The sequence below is a fragment of the Oryza glaberrima genome, chromosome 4 (genome assembly GCF_000147395.1).
Source record: "Oryza glaberrima chromosome 4, OglaRS2, whole genome shotgun sequence".
NCBI lineage: Eukaryota > Viridiplantae > Streptophyta > Magnoliopsida > Poales > Poaceae > Oryza > Oryza glaberrima.
In genome coordinates, this window is record NC_068329.1 from 23,685,098 (window position 1) to 23,702,908 (window position 17,811).

Here is a 17,811-nt window from a genome sequence, read left to right on the forward strand (position 1 = left end):
GGCAGCTATGAGCTTGTGATTGTGTAAAGACGATGTTTCGTTTTTATTTTATGTCTGGTCATTTATTCCATGTGTACGATCGAGGCGCGAGTATTTTCGTGTACCAAGTGATACACAAACAGCGCCGTACGTGTTGACAACAGCTTTAAGCTTTTTACAGATCCAGCTATTGTACGTGTGACGTGTCTCCTCAGTCATCAGATCGGCATGTAGAGCGCGGTCGATCGAGATCGTACGCAGCTTAGAGATGGCTTAGCCGCGGCACCGGTACGGCGGACAGCCGCACTGCTCGCGGCGCGGTGAGCCCATATGTCTCCTCCATATCGAGCTCACCGGCCGACCCCGTCCCGCCGGGCAAGCTCCAGTCGAAGCCGTGGAGCAGCCTGGCCAGCGCTAGCTCCACCGCGAGCATCCCCAGCTGCATGCCCGGGCACGACCTCCGGCCCGAGCCGAACGGCAGGAGGTGGAAGTGGCCGCCGCGGTAGTCCGTCTCGGCGTTGTCCGTGCCGGGGCCGAACCGTGCCGGCCTGAACGCGTCCGGGTCATCCCCCCACGCCGACGCGTCGCGACCGATCGCCCACACGTTGATCAGGACGCGCGTCTTCTTGGGGACGCGGTAGCCGGCGACGTCGCAGTCCTCGCCGGCCTCGTGGTGCAGGAGCGGCTCAGGTGGGTGCATGCGTAGGGTCGCCAGTGAGGTCGCACCTGAAGTAAGGCAGCTTGTCGCCAGTGAGGTCGCTCTCCGTGACCTGGCGGTGCAGCCCGACTACCTCAGCTAGCTCGTCCTGCATACGCCTCATTTCCTCCGGATTGCTCATGAGCTCCGACATTGCCCACTCGATCGTCGTCGCCGATGTCTCCGTGCCGCCAAACAACACGTCCTATACAAAGTGAAATATTATTATTATTATTATTATTATTATTATTATTATTATTATTATTATTATTATCTTTAGCCAATAATTGATCTTGCAGCATAATACTATAGAGCCTATGGATGATGGCTATGACGTTCACGTGCCATGGCTCCACGTATTGTGCATGTGTGCACTATACCATAATAGTTGCCTTGATGTTATCCCTGGAGAGACGTAGCATTCCGGCACAGGCGTCTGCCCCGTCCATGTACTTCGCGGTCGCTGCGCCCACGCCGGGGCACTCGGGCATTTCGTCGAGGAAAAAAAGCATGCCATCTACCATGTCGGCGTCGGTGGCGTCAACTGGCTTCGGGTGCGCAAGGTGCTCGTCGATGGCCCGGTCGATCAACCTGTCCAGCGCGGCGCGCGCAGCCACCATCCTCCGGTTGATCCCCTGCACGTCCATCCACCCCACCCACGGCACGTAGTCCGCGAGGTTGGACGCCCCGAACATCTCGGAGAACTCCTTCAGCACGGCGACGAGATCGGCGGCGTCCTCGCCCTCGTTCCGCATCCCCAGCGCCGCCCGGAGAGTGATTTTCATCGACATGCCGAACACGAGCTCGCCGACGTTGACCACCGCGCCGCTGTTCTTGGCCACCTCCCGCAGGAGACTATCGACCCCGTCGTGGACAGCTGCCCACGACGCGGCCCGGCGCCGGTTGAAGAGCCTGTTGATGCACAGCTTCCGCAGCTGGCGCCACAAGGGCCCGTAGTAGGGGCGGATCCAACGTGGGGTGTAGGGGGGACTCAAGTCCCCCCTACACCTACAAAACTCATGGATACCTCCCCCCCCGAGCCCCTCTTCAATTTTTTTTGTCAAGATTGGTAAAATAGTATGTGTTAATAGCATTTTAGCATAGTTTAATATTGAGATGATGTGTTTATACCGATGTACTCGATATGTTTAGTCCCCCAACTTTTTATTTCTAGATCCGTCCCTGGCCCGTAGGGGGCGAACACCATGTCGGCGCGCGGTCGTATGTGAGGTAGTCGATGGCCGCGGTGGTCGGGCGGTCGGCGAAGGCGCGATCGTTTACATGGAGGACCAGCCGGGCCATCTCTGGCGTCGACACGACCACGGTGCGGAGGCGGCCGAGGCGGAGGTGGAGGAGGCCGCCGTAGCGCGAGGCGAGCTGAGCCAGGCCACGGTGGGTCATGTCGCTGGTATGCAGGATGTTGCCAACGAACGGCAGACCCCGCGGCCCCGGCGGGAGCGGGAGGCATCGCTCGCCACAGTGCCATGACGAGACCGTGTGATAGAGGAGAAGCATTGTTGGTAGGAGCACAAGGAGAGGCTGCCATGTTGGAAGCCACCAGCTCTCCATTACTGATTGTTATTTGCTAGCTAGCTCTTTGCCTTTCTCGTGCCTAGATGGATTGATAGATGGTACTTGTTAGATATATATATAACTTGTAATTGGTGCATTTTACTTGTTATCCAAACCATTATAATATGGACCCACCTTAAATCCTTGCCAGATTGTCAATTTGTTTATCATTTCTCCGATTAACATACTCCTTAGTCCCGAAATATAAGACTTTACTATTGATATGACATATTCTAATATTACGAATCTAAACAGACCCTTTTGCATTACTTAGGATATGTCTCATTTAATACTAGTTTCTTATATATTGAGACTGAAAAAGTAGAATGCAGATATATATTGTTGTCAATTAATAAAATGCTAATGGTATCGTGGATACTAGTGGGATGACCTATCAAGTTAATATTTCTTATTCCAGGTTAAGTATGATTAATTGCCGCAGCTGTGCTAGCGACATAAGTCGTGCACATGCATAGTCCCTGCCCATTCTTGTTCACGCCGTGCCTCGACGTTCGCGTTGTATAGTTGAGTTAGAATGATTGTCTCCATGGTGTTAAAAAACTTTGTTGTGACACAAACTTTCAATTAAAAACATGAAACTTTCATCTCAAGTCATAAAAACTTTCATCTCAAATCATAAAAATGTTCGATTTGATTCTAAACCATTCATCTCAAAATCACATACTTTTAGTCCAAAAAATTAAAATTTTCATCTCAAATCACAAAAGTTTCAATTGAAGATATGATGAAACTTTCTTCTCAAAGATAACAAATACTGAGATCGCAGAGTCCTTGTAGCTAGAGTAGTGACTAGAGGCTGACATCGGCACTAGGTGGTGTTAGGTTTTGAGAACCTAGGTTGTTGTCACATGTCTAGATAAAGGATAATTGGAAAGGATGGAGGGTGATCCGAGATGGAGATGCAGACGGGGATTTCCTACGCAGACAAGATAAGAAGGGGAAAGCCATGGTGATGTGGACATGGATTTTGGGCGCCAGTGCAAAAGATTGATGGGTGGTTTGCTTCCTCGTCCGAATGAGAACGAAGACAGATGGGGAGACGAGAGAAGATGAAACAGTGGCCTCGTTGGTCTTACGGAGGATGGATTTCCATGGAGCAATTGAGTGTTCATTCAAGCCGCCACCACCCTAGGCGTCTCCCTCCTCTACTGCAGCAGCTGCAACCCACCCTGAATAGATACAGAAGAGAAGAGAGGATATTTCGAGGAGACACACAGCGAGTGTGCATGAAGGAGCTGAATGCAAATTTGCATCCAAGGTGAACATCCATGTGGGAAACGTACAATGGACCTACCATGATACATCAAAACCAAGACCAAGATATACGATTTACAAGATCGTGGACAGAGTGATATCACGTTGCAACTTTAAGGAATGGTGATGTAATTTATTTTACATGAAAGTATGTGTGTACATCATGTAGGAGAAGTCCCATATCACGTATCTTTATGTATCTGAGATATCCCATATCTAATATACCAACATATAAATAGGTAGATGCATATGTCAGGTGTATGCATGCATAGCTTGTATGGACAAAGAAATGGATTATAAAGCCCCCAACTAGAGCATCTGTTGTTTATTGTATGCAGTCCACAACGTTATAAAAGATATTAAAAATGAATAAATTTATCCTATGACAAATTCTTTCACAAACATGCAATGTTACCGACATATAGAGGAATATATAAAGAAGAAAATCAACTGTAAATAAATATTTTTCTTCATATGTCCACGTAAATTTAATCCTATATTTCTTCATACTTTATTACTACTTTAGGATAACTTATATTGCCTATGTTTTTTTATATTGATTTCTTATCTGTTTTGACGAGCGTCATCGCCAGAAAAAAAAGAATTGTTTTCACATGGATAGCGTGGTTATGAACTTCGATATATAGGTGTCGTCTCTGTCGGAACTCGGGAGAGCTCTACGTTGGCCTACTTCCTCGTTTATCGGAAGAACTCTGTTAGTCTGGTTGATCAACCGCACTGTACGTGTACTGATGTTTCTAGGCATGTTTGTAAGTGGTTATCACAATAATTGTTCCTTTCTCCAAATCTCCGAAACGATCACATGAGATATTGAGATGCTTTCAGAGTAAAATAGCACTGCAAGTTACCTCCCAGAACAAGTAATATACCTTGTTAGTTTTTTTAATAATAGAAAGAATTTACATCTAAGCTACAGCTCCTGCCTATCCCTGTGGTAAGACATATAATAACCGATAAATTTGTTTTATTCAAATAAGGTGATAAGATAAAATCCCTAACATTCATTGAGTTTTCTAGCCAATAATTCTACTGAATATTATGTTATTGAGTTTAGACCCTGTACACACAGTAATCTGTTGTAATGTTTGAACCTCCTAATTAAATTTTGCTGGGCGCCCCCTGAATTTTGTTTCGCACGAGGCAGGAGTAGCTGCCACCTGAATTAAAAAACCTTCAAGAACAGTTTGTTGCAATGGGAAATACAGTGTGAGGTCAGCCTATATAGCACAATTCAACGGAAGGATAAGCTCAGTTGCAGCAAAATTAATCTAAAAGCAATGGGACCCCTCCAAATACAAACACTTCGACTGGCTGTTGCTGCAAAATAGGATTTGGACAACAGATCAGCTACATATATATCAGATAATGGTCAAATAACTATTTCTGTCAACTATGCTATAGGAAACTAGAAACATCTCAACGTCTCTTCAAGGATTATCCCTTTGTACGGCAGGCTAGGGAAGCTGAACTGCAATGAAATTAACCTGACACATGATGAAAATGAATCACTATTGAACTGGTGGATCATGAGAACAACTCAAGGTGGGAAAGACAAAGTCAAAGCAAAAAAATCAATCCACATGCTGGTAGAATGGGAGATATGGTGCGAGCGGAACTGAAAAGTATTTCGAAATCAAGAAAAAAAAGCCCTGCTGCAACTACTAGACAAGATTCATGACGAAGTCAAGCTATGGAGAATATGTGGAGAAACAAACATTGCGAGATTATCGGTATAAGAGTACTTTTGATTGATTATATTAATAGTTTTTCTCTCTCTTCTTTTTCCTCCTCTTTTTCTTTTTCTTTTCTTTTACTTTTCTTTTCATTCTATCCTTCACCGTTAGTGATCATGTAAATAGTTTCTCCCCCTACTTATGCTGGCTCGGTTTTTTTTTAAAAAAAAGAAAGATATTGAGTGGCTTAAAGTGGCATAAATCTCCAACAGTAAGCACGTTGTCGTTTTATTCTTTTAGATAATGGAAGTTGTCGTTTTCTATAATGATCACCCTAAATAAATCTCTTGCATCAGATGATGATTCCCTAGAAAGTTAACTTGCCGGCTGGTATGCCGTGTGGGCTGCTATCCTGCCAACTCGCTTGCACTGTGTCATCATGTATCGGAACTTGCACACGGCTGTTCATGCATGCGAACTTGCATATGAAGCTGTGGCGCATGTGCGACAGTGACGTATGATCTAATTTATATATTTTAAAATATTCGAAATATAACAAGATTAAAGTATAAATTAAATAAATATCTCTACTACTTAAAAAATAAGATGTGCTTCCATCGTCCGTAAAAAAACCAGGCGAAAAAAACCAAGTTTGTCCGATCAAAAAATAACCGGGCGAAAAAAGTGCGAAAAAAACCAAATATGTTCGATCAAAAAAAAGGGCAAAAAAACCGGGCTAAAAAAACCAAAATTGTCCGATAAAAAAAACCGGGCGAACAAAAACGTGCTAAAAAAAGAAAAGAAAAAACAAAATAGCGATAAAAAAAAGTCCGACTCGGTCCCGTAAAATAAATAGCGATAAAAATAAAAAAAGTCCGACTCCTCGTTGCGATTCCCTCTCAGAAGAAAAAAAAAGTTATCCGAGTCCCACTCCTCTCGGTTTGAGTCCGAGATACTAGGCACCACTTCTCTCGGTTTCAATCTATACCGTGATATTCCATACATCTTGGTGAAAAAAATTGATGTGCCGGATTGAAGATCTGTTTGCAAAAACGGACATATGTCGAGAACATTCCATTTTTATATGATTTTAATATTTGGGTTTGTACATTTGCATTTCAGTCCCTGTAATTTTTATATTTACATTTGAGTACCTATAATCTTGCAATAAGATGCTTTTGGTCTTTTTTTTAAAAAAAACAATAAATAAAAGGGATAGAACAAAGGCAGAAAGGTGCATAAAAAGAAAAGAAAAGCCACACAAAAAATAAAAAAACAAAAAACAACAACAACAAAAGTCTATTTCCCCTAAGTGGCGAAAAAAAACTATAGATGCAAACGGAAAAAAAATCCGATTCCTATAAAAGGCAAAAAAAAAAGTGGTGAAAAAAACGCTAGATCTGATTCCTTTAAAAACGGAAAAAAAATCTAGTTCCTGTAAAGGCGAAAAAAATCTGAAAAAACATCTAAAAAAGTTCGTCCGATTCCCTAAGAAAGTGGCAAAAAATGGTTCGTATAAAATAAAAAATACACGTGAGAAAAAAATGGAAAGGGCGAAACAAAGTCCAATTTCTAATTAGTATAAATCTCATCTCTATCTCTAATCTAATCTAACTATTTAAAAATAAAAAATGCACGAGAAAATAAAAACGGTCAAAAAACGTGTGAGAAAAAAGTCAGAAAAAAGCGCAAAAAAAACATGATGAAAAGGTTTTTCCATCTTCTTAAAAAAAATAAAAAAACGCGTGAGAAAAATTATTTCCATTGTCGGCAAAAACTTTTTAAAAAAAACATGCGAGGAAAAGACTGTCAGAAAAAATGCACCATTTCTTTAAAAAAATGGTTTGAAAAAACCATGGAAGAAAAATACACTACCTATATAAAAAAATCACTCTGAAAAAACTGTCAGAAAAAAGCTAAATTGATGGACGCTTGAGTCGGATAGGATCCATTGATTTTTTTACCATCTACTACACGGCTTTTATTTCATCATATATTCTCATGTATTGGAAAAAAGCAAAAAATGACATTCAGAAAAAACAGGCAAAAAAAACCACGCGAGAAAGTAATTGTCAGAAAAAATAGCAAAAAACACGCGAGAAAAGCAAAACAAAAAAGGGGAGAAAAATATGGTTTTCGTCATCAGTAAAAAAAAGGAAAAAAAAAAGCATGCTAGGAAAAAACTGTTAGAAAGAAATGCGCTATTTCTGAAAAATGGTTTGAGAAAATCGCGCAAGAAAAAACACCGTTTATAAAAAAAGAACAAGCCGCTCATTAAAATACAAACATTGTCATTGACATGATTATGCATGAAAAACTTATATTATCATTAGAATTTTTTCACCCGTTGCAACGCACAGATATTTTTGCTAGTATATTATAATATTGAAGTATAAATTGATCAAGTATGCATCATAAAACTTCTCTCAAGCTCTCCTGCCACGCATGCTGGAAGTGGAGGAGGGGGAGCAGGGGAGAGGGGAACAATGGGAGGTGGAAGGAGCATAGGCATTTTTTTTTCTAGCTTCCCTCTCACTTAGATGTGAACTCCACATATTTTCTTGATGACTGGACGGTCATGTGGATGTCGCGTCAATAAAAACTGTTCTTAGAACAGTTGAGTAAGTCGTTTTGCATGGTTGTAGTAGTTGGAGGAGTTAGTATATCTGGTTTTGCCGTTGAGTAATACAAAATAGATGCAACTTATATTAAGGGAGTTATATTGGACTTTTCTCCTTTGTGAGCAATATTGTTAGGAAGGATTGCAAGTGGGCCCTTTACATAACCTACATAACTTGCCCATAAATAGCCCAAGTCCAAAAGTTCTCCATAAGTATAGCAGCCTTGACACAGAACATTTTGTGTTGCTTTCTTGATTCTCATTCCAGGATGAGTGGTACTCCCTCCGTTTTATATTATAAGATTTTTTTAGCATTACTCATATTAACACTGTCTAGATTCGTTAACATCTATATGAATATGGTTAATGCTAGAAAATCTTATAATTTGAAACAGAAGGAGTACTTTGATTTATACCAATGAAATTCGTTGCATATGCTGGGCTTTTGCATTGACCAGCCTATAACAAAGCTGGTCCAGCATCACAACGCAATTGTGACGCACGAATCGTCCAAGGAAAGTCTGCACTGGGCCAAAATAATTCAGACATTTCAGTGGCACCGCCAGCTTTGTCTTGAGCTCGATCGAGGAGCATGGTTTCAGCTTGACCTTTTATCGCGTAATTTAACTCATGTCACCTTGACGATGTTCTTTACCACGGCTTTCTCACAGTCTGATTGCTTACTGCAGGTAGTACGTGCTCCCTTCGCAACGGCGACATCCTCTTTGCTTGATGTGAAAGGCAAGTCAAATGGAAGGATCGATTTTGATGGCATCGATCGCCCATAAAACTCCCACTCTAGCGAGCGCACCACCAGGGACGGAGCTAGAGCGAAACAGAGGGTAGTGCCACTTGCTTAATTTACTTTACTTTAGATTGAGTTTAAGCTGATACGGATGCCCAAGTTTGTATTGAGGGAAGTGCATACATGGTGAAAATAGATGATGTATAGCTAAAAGATTTTCTTGACCGGGTTCCTAGGCACCCCCCTACTATATACTAGCTCCGCCCCTGCGCACCACCACCGCAAAAAGGAAGCTACGGAAGAACAGCCACCACTGTATACATCCCCATCCCCGTCCTTCCTCCTTCGACGTAACAAGGCCATGATTTGTCATGCAACTGCAAGCAACGAGACCAAAAGCGGCTGGAATAGCTGGGTGGAAAAAGGCCGATTTTCTTTTTTGGTGTCGAACTGATGTGCGTGATTCAACAATCGCCGTCGAGTGGCAAAAGCACAGTGCATGCCAACGACGCCACGCCCGCGTCCTGTGTCTAATGCGCTGATACGCGCCATGCATCCCTTGGCGACTTGGCGCCTTTCTTCTTTTGCTAAAGAAAAATCTCTTGCGATCTGCATATCTGGCAGCAATCCAGAAATAATAATGATGATATTAAACGGTATAAAAATGTCTATAGGTAAGGTGCGTCTGCGTGCACATGACTGCGTCCGTATTTTGCATCATGCCTGTGGAAATTTAGGAGGTCGTCATTCTCGGCACTGATCACAACAGCTATAAGATCAAGGTTGTTTTCGCACGGCGATGTCAAAGCTGCAAAATCAGCCTGTACGAAAAATTGCGAAATCAACAATTGACCACACACATCTCTGTAGCATATCGCATCGCCACACCGGCAGGCACAACGCCTTCAGCGCAGTAGGAAAGGGACGTGAGCATGGTAAGTGGATATGTACGCATCAATTTGGCACCTAAGCTCCCCGGCCTACTACTGGTAACTGGTAAGTGGTAACCGGTTGCACCTCACACGGCTCGACAGCGAAAAGATTCAAAAGCCTAATAAGATCGGTCCCGACTGGATCTTTGACAGCCACGAACACTACTCGATTGTGCCCACGCAGCGCGGCCCACCGCAAAGGCCCAAACCGAACGGCCTCGCGCGGCGCGACGTCGCGTGCTCTCGGCAAGGCGGTGGCCCGCGTGGGGCGCCGCCTCCGACCCGCCGCGCCATTCCTGTGAGTTCCCCATACGGCCATACCCCATATGCGGTGAAGGGAACACCGAACACGTCAACTCGGAGCCCATGCATGCGGACGCAGATGCGTAGGCCCTCGACGCCTTTAAAGTTTTTAAGCAAATCTATGGATATCCACCGTCAATCACGTGGTGGGAGCCGTCTAGATGCATCGTCTCTTATCTTAGTTTGGCCCGTCGAATCTGACATCCCGATGAGTTTGAGCTTTCATCTTCACAACATTTGTCATCCATGATGTTTTGGCTATCGTTCCGGTTGGCCAGTTTACTCTGCTGCCGGGATTGTATTGACGATCTCGAATATTTATCTGCACGGTTGTCTGGTCAGTTTCATCGTGCCCCTATGCTGATTTTTTTTGTCGAGTTTGTCATTGAGAATTTTCCTGTCCACGGAAGGACAGAAAACTCGGCATCAGATTACCCTCCTGATGATTGATCCTGTATTTTTGTCTACGCCTTCTGAAACTGACGACGAATTTAATTTCTGGAACGCACTGTTTTGTTGCCAAATCGTGGTCATTCGGTTAACAGTTAGCATCGTGTCAGCGTTGAAGAACATAATGGAATACTTGCAATCTTGCACACAGAAGTTTAACGCGCGGGGATAGCTACGGAAAATTCGCGAGTAGAACGAACATGGAGCCAGGTACTGTATTAAGTAGCCCAAAAACCTCGTGAGAGGCATCTGTTTTGACGTACAAGGAAAGTATGAACCGACAGCCATACTTACGGCCGCAGTAGTAGATGTACACGTACTGCGCGTACGTACGACCCTGCCTCTTCACTATTCACGCCATCGTTTTTATTCCACGGCCGTGCGCTGCTGATTTACCTCGCGACAAGGGCAACTCTGAGCTGAGAGACGACTATTAATAATACTCCTACTACTCCGTGGTCCACGGTCCATAGGGCCAGCTCCAGCCCAAACCCACACCGCCGCGCGGCCGTCCTCTCTGCGCCTTTAAAACTGCTTTACGTCGGGCGGTGAGCCGGCCCAAGACCCGGTCCACCTCTCGCAGCCCGAGCCCACCTGCCGCCACCGCCGCGCAGCGCGTGTCCGTACCCAACCAATCCAGTCACGCCACGTATTATCCGTGACGCGTCCGGCCGGCCGCCAGGTCGGATGACGACTCGGCGGCAGGTACGCCTCGCGGACCGCGCCCGTTCGGCTGACACGCGGGCCGCTGCTGCTCAGATGCGTTGCGTGTGGAGGCGACGTGCTGGGTCCGGGCCACCCACGTCGGCTTTTTTAACTTTGCCCGCGCCGCGAGAGAAGGCATCGTCGTTGCGCGCGCAAATTGTCTAAACTGCCCCGCTCGGCTCGTGGCACCGCGCGCGAACGGTGGCCCGGTTGGGCGACCCGAGAGCCGATGCGGTGTACCCGCCGCTCGGATGTTTTTTTTTTTTTTTCCTTTCGTCAGGAAGGGTATTCCGGTAACTTCGTGTGACAATGGAAACGATTAGTCAATTTTGGCGATTCCCGCGACCCGCTCCAGCATACGGGCGTCCGACGAAGAAGCCACGCGACGCGAGTGCCGCCGCGGCAACGCGTGGAAGCCGGGCCGGCGAAGGAGGGAAACATTTGAACCGTGCTAATCTCTCTAATAATGGCTGCGAATTTCTACTCAATACTATTCTCATTTACGCTAACGTGGTATTTGAATCTTCTATAAAAATAAAAGATTAAGTGTTTCACACAAAACAAGATGGTAATAATTTGTGATTAATTGAGTTTTAATTATTACAAACTTGAAAAATATATTAATTTGAATTTTACAATAACTTTCATATAAAAATATTTCATACGAAACGCACCGTTTAGCAGTTTAAAAAGCATCCAATTAAAATCTTAATCTTCATCCAACTTTTATTGAAGAAAAGTATCAGACCTACTCCCTCCGTCCCAAAAAAGATAAACCCTGATTTTTGTGCCCAACATTTGACCGTCCGTCTTATTTGAAAAAAATATGAAAAAAATTAAAAAGATAAGTCACCCACAAAGTATTAATCATGTTTTATCATCTAACAACAATAAAAATATGAATTATAAAAAAAATTTATATAAGACAGACAGTCAAAGTTTAACACGAAAAACCAGAGTTTATCTTTTTTTTTTTTTTTTTTTTGACGGAGCGAGTAACCTTCAGCAGACTGTTCGGCAACATGGTTCGGTCGCTTTCGTCTCAGCGGAAGCAGGGGCATATTCTCGATGTTCCCTAAAACGATGGATGAAATTAAAGCCCAATACTCGGGCTGCCTGTAAGGCCGGGGTGCTTCATCTGAATGTAACTTTTTGTTTGGTTTACGCAAAGAGGAAAATATGCCGTCAGTTTCGTCACAACAAATGGATTTGGACAATCGCCGAAATAATATTTGATATGTTATACAAACAACCCTTTTATGCGAAGAATACAAACATCCTTTTGTGGGCATGCTTGTTTGAATTACGACTTCGAAGTCGATCTCCAATTTTAAATTATACAGTAATTTTATTATTATTGTTTACTTAGCATTAGTATTTTAACCGTTAGTACAAAAGTCTTACGTTATAACTACTTTTCAATAAAATTTTACTATAAAATATCATCACTTTACGATTTAAACAGTATGACACCACGCATATGGAAACACTCTAAGAACGTAAAGAAAATACTATTGGGCAACACCCCTATGAATTTAATATTTTTGGGTAGATAATGGGGAGAGAAGGCAAATGTGTGTATCAGTGTATAGAAATATTGCACTGGAGTTACGGTGGGTTATGGAAATGAAAAATGGCTTCAGAAGTTCAGCCTTAACGAGGGGTTTTTGATTTCCAATTGCAGCATTGGAGGATGAGCTTAGGTTAAGTTTCCCTTAGCAACTAGAGAGGAGGCAGAAGGGGATGACAAGGCAGAGGAGCCATACGAGAGATGTCTTGGGTGGCTAAGCGTCAACTAGTAAAACGACGAGGACAGCTTGAGGTGAGCAGGATCATCGAGGAACGATATGAATTCAGCTAGTCAATGTGTTGGTGGTGGCGTGACGGGATGACGCATGCAAAGTGCCTGACCAATGATCTAGAGTGTTTTAAGGTGGCGATGGGTCGATGGCGAGGCCAACATTTATAGGCGATGAGGGTTAAAACACAGGTCCTATATAAGCGACGAGGATGATGGCGACGCCGATAGCATGGAAGCAATGCTCAAGGTGAACTCTTGGCCACGGATAGTCAATTGGCTTGGCATCGGTGACAGTGTACGGTGGGTCGATGCCCGAGTTGGTCTAAGTGGAAAACACAAAGGACATTTACATTCTTTTTTCATGTAAGCATGTGCCCCTTCTCTCGTCCCCTACTTGAAAACATTAATTAAATTAACGTGAGCGATGTCTACCATGAAATTATCATGTTTTCAAAATATGTTTAATTTTGCAATATCATACAACCAAAAACATTTATGGCGTTCTATAGCAGTTTTTTCTTTACGCAGATCATGTGTTTTTTGGCTTTTAAGTGTTGGCTCAAAACTTCCTTCCCAACATGCACATTGTGTACTTATTAGTTAGAAAAATGCAAATCCTACATTTCTATGTAGGGTGAAATGGATTGGATATTATCCGATCCGATTCGCTCTGAAACGAGTATATGGTATGTGTTCTAGAAATTTGGCGGATGTATATTATCCGATATCTCTATTGAATTATCCGATAGGCCGTTTGTTGAATAATACTAAGATTTCTTAGTCAGATACTTTCACTGTCTATCTCACACTTATTTAGATGTATTTCTATATTACACATATCATGTATTTATGCTGTTAGCACTTAATTACATAATTATTATTATGATGGGTCGTTTATTGATTATTGCATCGTTGACTTTGCATTGCTAACTCAATCGTTTATTGCTTGCATACACATATAACATCCGATAAATTTAATCCATTTCTGATCCGTGTCTGCGCCGACCCTGCACCATTTTTGACAGCCGAAACAATCCATATCCGCTCACTATCCGTATCTGCCTCGAATCCGTTTAACAAATATGTTTAGGATGTGGTATGATCACCGTACATAATCCATTTCGTTTTCACCCCTATTTTTATGGAGACAATTTGCTGTGTTCGCAGAATACTACTATTAAAGCAGCCGATTAATGTTTGAATGGTTTTTCCAAGCCAATCTGTAAATTCATATAGGTATTTTTAGAAGGATGGACGTATATATACATTGATTAATACCAAATCCTCAGCACATGAATAATTGAATACAGCAACAGAGCCCTGGCAAAGATTGAACTGGAAGCAAACCCACCCATCCCGAGCAAAATCCAATTTGAACCTTTCCACAATCCGCACTCACATTTCAAAAAAGACGCCATTTATGATTTACCTCCAAATGAAGAGAGGCATCAGTGCCTCCTGGCCCCCACCAAGTGTCCCCCCCGGCCACTAATCCCTCGCTTACTTTTACCCAAACCCCGTCCGTTCAATCGTCCGGCCCAGCCCACCCCCGTCACGCACACTAATCGCGAGGCGGCCCGGCGAGGCGGGGCGGGGTAGACCGGAAACACGCAAACGCTCCCGCGCGCGGCGCCCAAAGTCTGGCTGTCTGGGGGTGGCTACGGTTACCACCACTGCCCCATTTCACATTTCACCCCTCTCTTTTGGCTTCTTCGAAAAGAGGGCGTATACAAAAAGGGAGAGTGATATCAGACAGACGAGATTACGAAGTGGCAAGATAGGATTTAAAAAAGGCTAAAAAACAACTTAAAAAATCAAAGATAGAAAGCAGTAAGCACCAAGGGCAGAAAAAGAAAAGAAGAAAAGAGGAAAGATTTGGAAGGGAGGGAAAAGGAATTGGGAAGGAGTAAAATGGGAGAAAGGTGAGGGTCGAGGGGAAACTGGCGCAGTTGTTGTGGGCACGGACTTTGGCAGCCATTCAATGCTCCACCAAACGCTCATCCCTTCTTCCACCCTTTCCTTCCCCTCCTCCGCCCCCCTCTCGCCTCCTCTCCTCTTCGCCTCAAACGCCGCCGCCACCGCCGCCCAGGGTTCCAACACCTCCCGCTCCTCCTCAGCCATGCCGTCCTACGCGCACCACCACAGCTCTCTGGTAAGGAAGGGAGCGTTAGCCTCAGGAGGCGATAAGAAAACGACTCTTTTATAATTCTTTGATGGGATTTTTTATGGGAAGGGGGATGACGAGGAGGAGAACGGGCGTTTCTTGAGCCTGTGTTTGCTTGGTTTCTGGAATTTTGGGAATTTATGGTTTTTGCTGTGTGTGTATGTGGGTGCCTTTTGGACGGAGAAGGATGGGAAGATGGACGCGCTGAAAAGTAGTTGCCGGTCGGAGGAGGCGGCCGACGAGGGGGCGGCCGCGGCGCCGTCGGCGTGGGGGATGGTTGAGAGGGACGGGTTCTCCGTCGAGGACCTGCTCGACCTCGAGGAGTTCTGCGAGGCGGAAAAGGACGCCGCCGAGGAGAACGAGCAGGCGCTGGCCGTCGTCGCCGCGCCAGAGGAGGAAAAGTCGAAGGACGACTCCCAGCCGTCGTCCGTCGTAACGTACGAGCTTGTGGCGCCCCCGCCGCCGCCTCCGGAGATTGTTGACCTGCCGGTGAGGTTTCTCGAGACTCTCGTTGACCGTGCCTTTCGGCGGAAAGGCTGCGGCTTTCGCGATGGTTGTCTTTTTTTTCCCCCTGTAATTAATTTCTTGCTGTGCTGTATGGTTTCTCTGCAGGCGCATGACGTCGAGGAGCTAGAGTGGGTGTCGCGTATCATGGACGACTCCCTTTCCGAGTTGCCCCCGCCGCCGCAGCCTCCTGCGTCCGTCGTGGCGTCGCTGGCCGCGCGGCCGCCGCAGCCTCGGCAGCTGCAGCGGCGGCCTCAGGACGGAGCTTACCGCGCGCTGCCACCCGCGTCCTATCCGGTGCGGACTCCGACCATCTGCGCGCTGTCAACGGAGGCGCTGGTGCCGGTGAAGGCGAAACGCAGCAAGCGCTCTCGGGCCACGGCGTGGTCTCTCTCGGGGGCACCGCCTTTCTCGGACTCCACGTCGTCCTCGTCCACAACCACCACCTCCTCGTGCTCCTCGTCGGCTTCGTTCTCGTCGTTCTCGCCGCTCCTCAAGTTTGAGTGGCACCCGCTCGGCGGCACGTCGGACCTCCCGGACGATCACCTCCTACCGCCGGGGAAGAAGTCCAAGCACGGTAAGAACGGCAAGAACAAGCCTAAGAAGCGTGGCCGCAAGCCGAAGCAGCTCCCACCACATCCCTCGGGCGCGGCGGCGTCGGCCCCCGCGCCGGGCGACCGGCGCTGTAGCCACTGCGGCGTGCAGAAGACCCCGCAGTGGCGCGCGGGGCCGGAGGGCGCCAAGACGCTCTGCAACGCGTGCGGCGTCCGCTACAAGTCGGGCCGGCTCCTCCCCGAGTACCGCCCGGCGTGCAGCCCCACCTTCGTGAGCGCCATCCACTCCAACTCCCACCGCAAGGTGCTCGAGATGAGGCGCAAGAAGGAGGTCGGCTCCGGACTCCTCACCGCCGCCGCCGCCGCAGCGCCCGCCGTGGCGTCGTTCTAGCTAAAGCAAGCTAGCCACCCCGCGCGCCCCCGCGGTGGCTGTACATTTTTCCAGCCGTATTAGTCCTGTACCGTACCTGGATTTTTTTCCCCTTTCTTTTCCAGTATTATCTTAGTTCCGGTTGGATTAATTAGAGTTAGGTGCCTTTAGGTCATGTTAGGTCTAGGAATTCAGCTTTCCGGTGCTCCAGCTCAAAAGCTTTTACTATAGTTTGTTAGGGCACTGCTGCTGTAGCAGCAGTGCAGCCGCGGCAGCGTTAGCGCAGAACTTCATTTCCATTCTAGCTTACCCGAAGGAGTTTTTTTTTTCTCTGAGGTAGTACCTGCATATGCTTGGTTCATCAATGCCGGTGTGATTATTTCTGAGGCAAAAGGAAGAAGAAACCAAGAACCAAAGCGCCCTTTGCATGGCGAGAAGGGGAGGAAGACGAAAGCAAACCGATCGCCTTGTTTTATTCCCCAAGGCCAGGAGAGAAGAAGAGTGCAGCACAGCACAGCAGCAGTGTGAGCGATGACAGGTTGGTGTGTGTTGCGTGCACCCTTGGTTACATCGCGTGATGGTGTCAACTGTAACAGCATGATATGCTTAAGGGGGTGTTTTTAGCCTATGTCATATCGGATATTTGGATATTTGGACGTTAATTTAGAGTATTAAACATAGACTAATTTAAAAATTAATTTCATAAATGAGACCTTATCCATGAGACGAATTTTTTAAGCCTAATTAATCTACAATTATCACAAGTTTACTATAGCATCACATTGTCAAAGTCATGTTGTAATTAGACTTAAAAGATTCGTCTCGCAAATTAGTCCAAACTTATGGAATGAGTTTTGTAATTAGTGGATGTTTAATATTCTAAATTAGTGTTCAAATATCCGATATGATAGGGACTTGGAATAAGTCGTTAGGAGGATGAGGGTTGAGATAGCGAGGGGTAGAAGCAATCGGCATCAGATATAGATGGAGATGTTGCATGTTTGCAGAAGTTTGTAGTACTCCTGTGATTGAGATGAGGCAGGAATGAAACTGGGAGGTAGGGTCCTTTGCAAGTTAATCCAAGTCTAGTCTTGCTGATGCAGGTGTGTCCTCCCACTCTGCCTTGGTGGTGGGCTCTCTGTACCTGGAACAGAACTGTTTGAAAAATGGAACATCTACTGTACACCTCTACACCTCTTGGGGCTCTCCTTGCCTTTGCTCAGGTACATGGCCTCGCGTGCGTTCCCAGTAGTGTTTGTTTACGCACAAGCTTTGGTGCAGCAGCTGCAGCGGTAGCAGTGCTCGCTCAGAACCTGAGACACTGGCTTCTCGTGATCAAGCGCTACTGCTAGTACCGTGCTAGACGAAGATGATGGCATGGGAGTTTTGACGGGCGCGCGGGGCGAGATTTTTTTTGTTTGCACCGTTGTTTTTGTGGAAGTGCAG

The 17,811-nt window shown here is 45.7% G+C and overlaps 1 protein-coding gene and 1 pseudogene across 1 annotated transcript; one reads left to right on the forward strand and one right to left on the reverse strand.

Moving 5' to 3' along the window:
- Positions 1-241: 241 nt before the first annotated feature.
- On the reverse strand, positions 242-2,245 carry LOC127770905 (cytochrome P450 84A1-like; annotated as a pseudogene).
- Positions 2,246-14,683: 12,438 nt separating this feature from the next.
- LOC127771067 (GATA transcription factor 6-like) lies at positions 14,684-17,556 on the forward strand. The gene is made up of 3 exons (XM_052296884.1): positions 14,684-14,925; positions 15,124-15,426; positions 15,550-17,556. The coding sequence occupies exons 1-3, from the start codon at positions 14,755-14,757 to the stop codon at positions 16,384-16,386; spliced, it is 1,311 nt and encodes a 436-aa protein (XP_052152844.1). The 5' UTR covers positions 14,684-14,754; the 3' UTR covers positions 16,387-17,556.
- The last annotated feature ends 255 nt before the right edge of the window (positions 17,557-17,811 follow it).

Excerpts from the sequence above, each read along its gene's own strand:
- LOC127771067 (XM_052296884.1), top strand. The coding sequence starts at position 14,755 with ATGCTCCACCAAACGCTCATCCCTTCTTCCACCCTTTCCTTCCCCTCC. Across the intron at positions 14,926-15,123 it reads CGCACCACCACAGCTCTCTG|GATGGGAAGATGGACGCGCT; the intron begins GTAAGGAAGGGA and ends TGGACGGAGAAG. Across the intron at positions 15,427-15,549 it reads CGGAGATTGTTGACCTGCCG|GCGCATGACGTCGAGGAGCT; the intron begins GTGAGGTTTCTC and ends GTTTCTCTGCAG.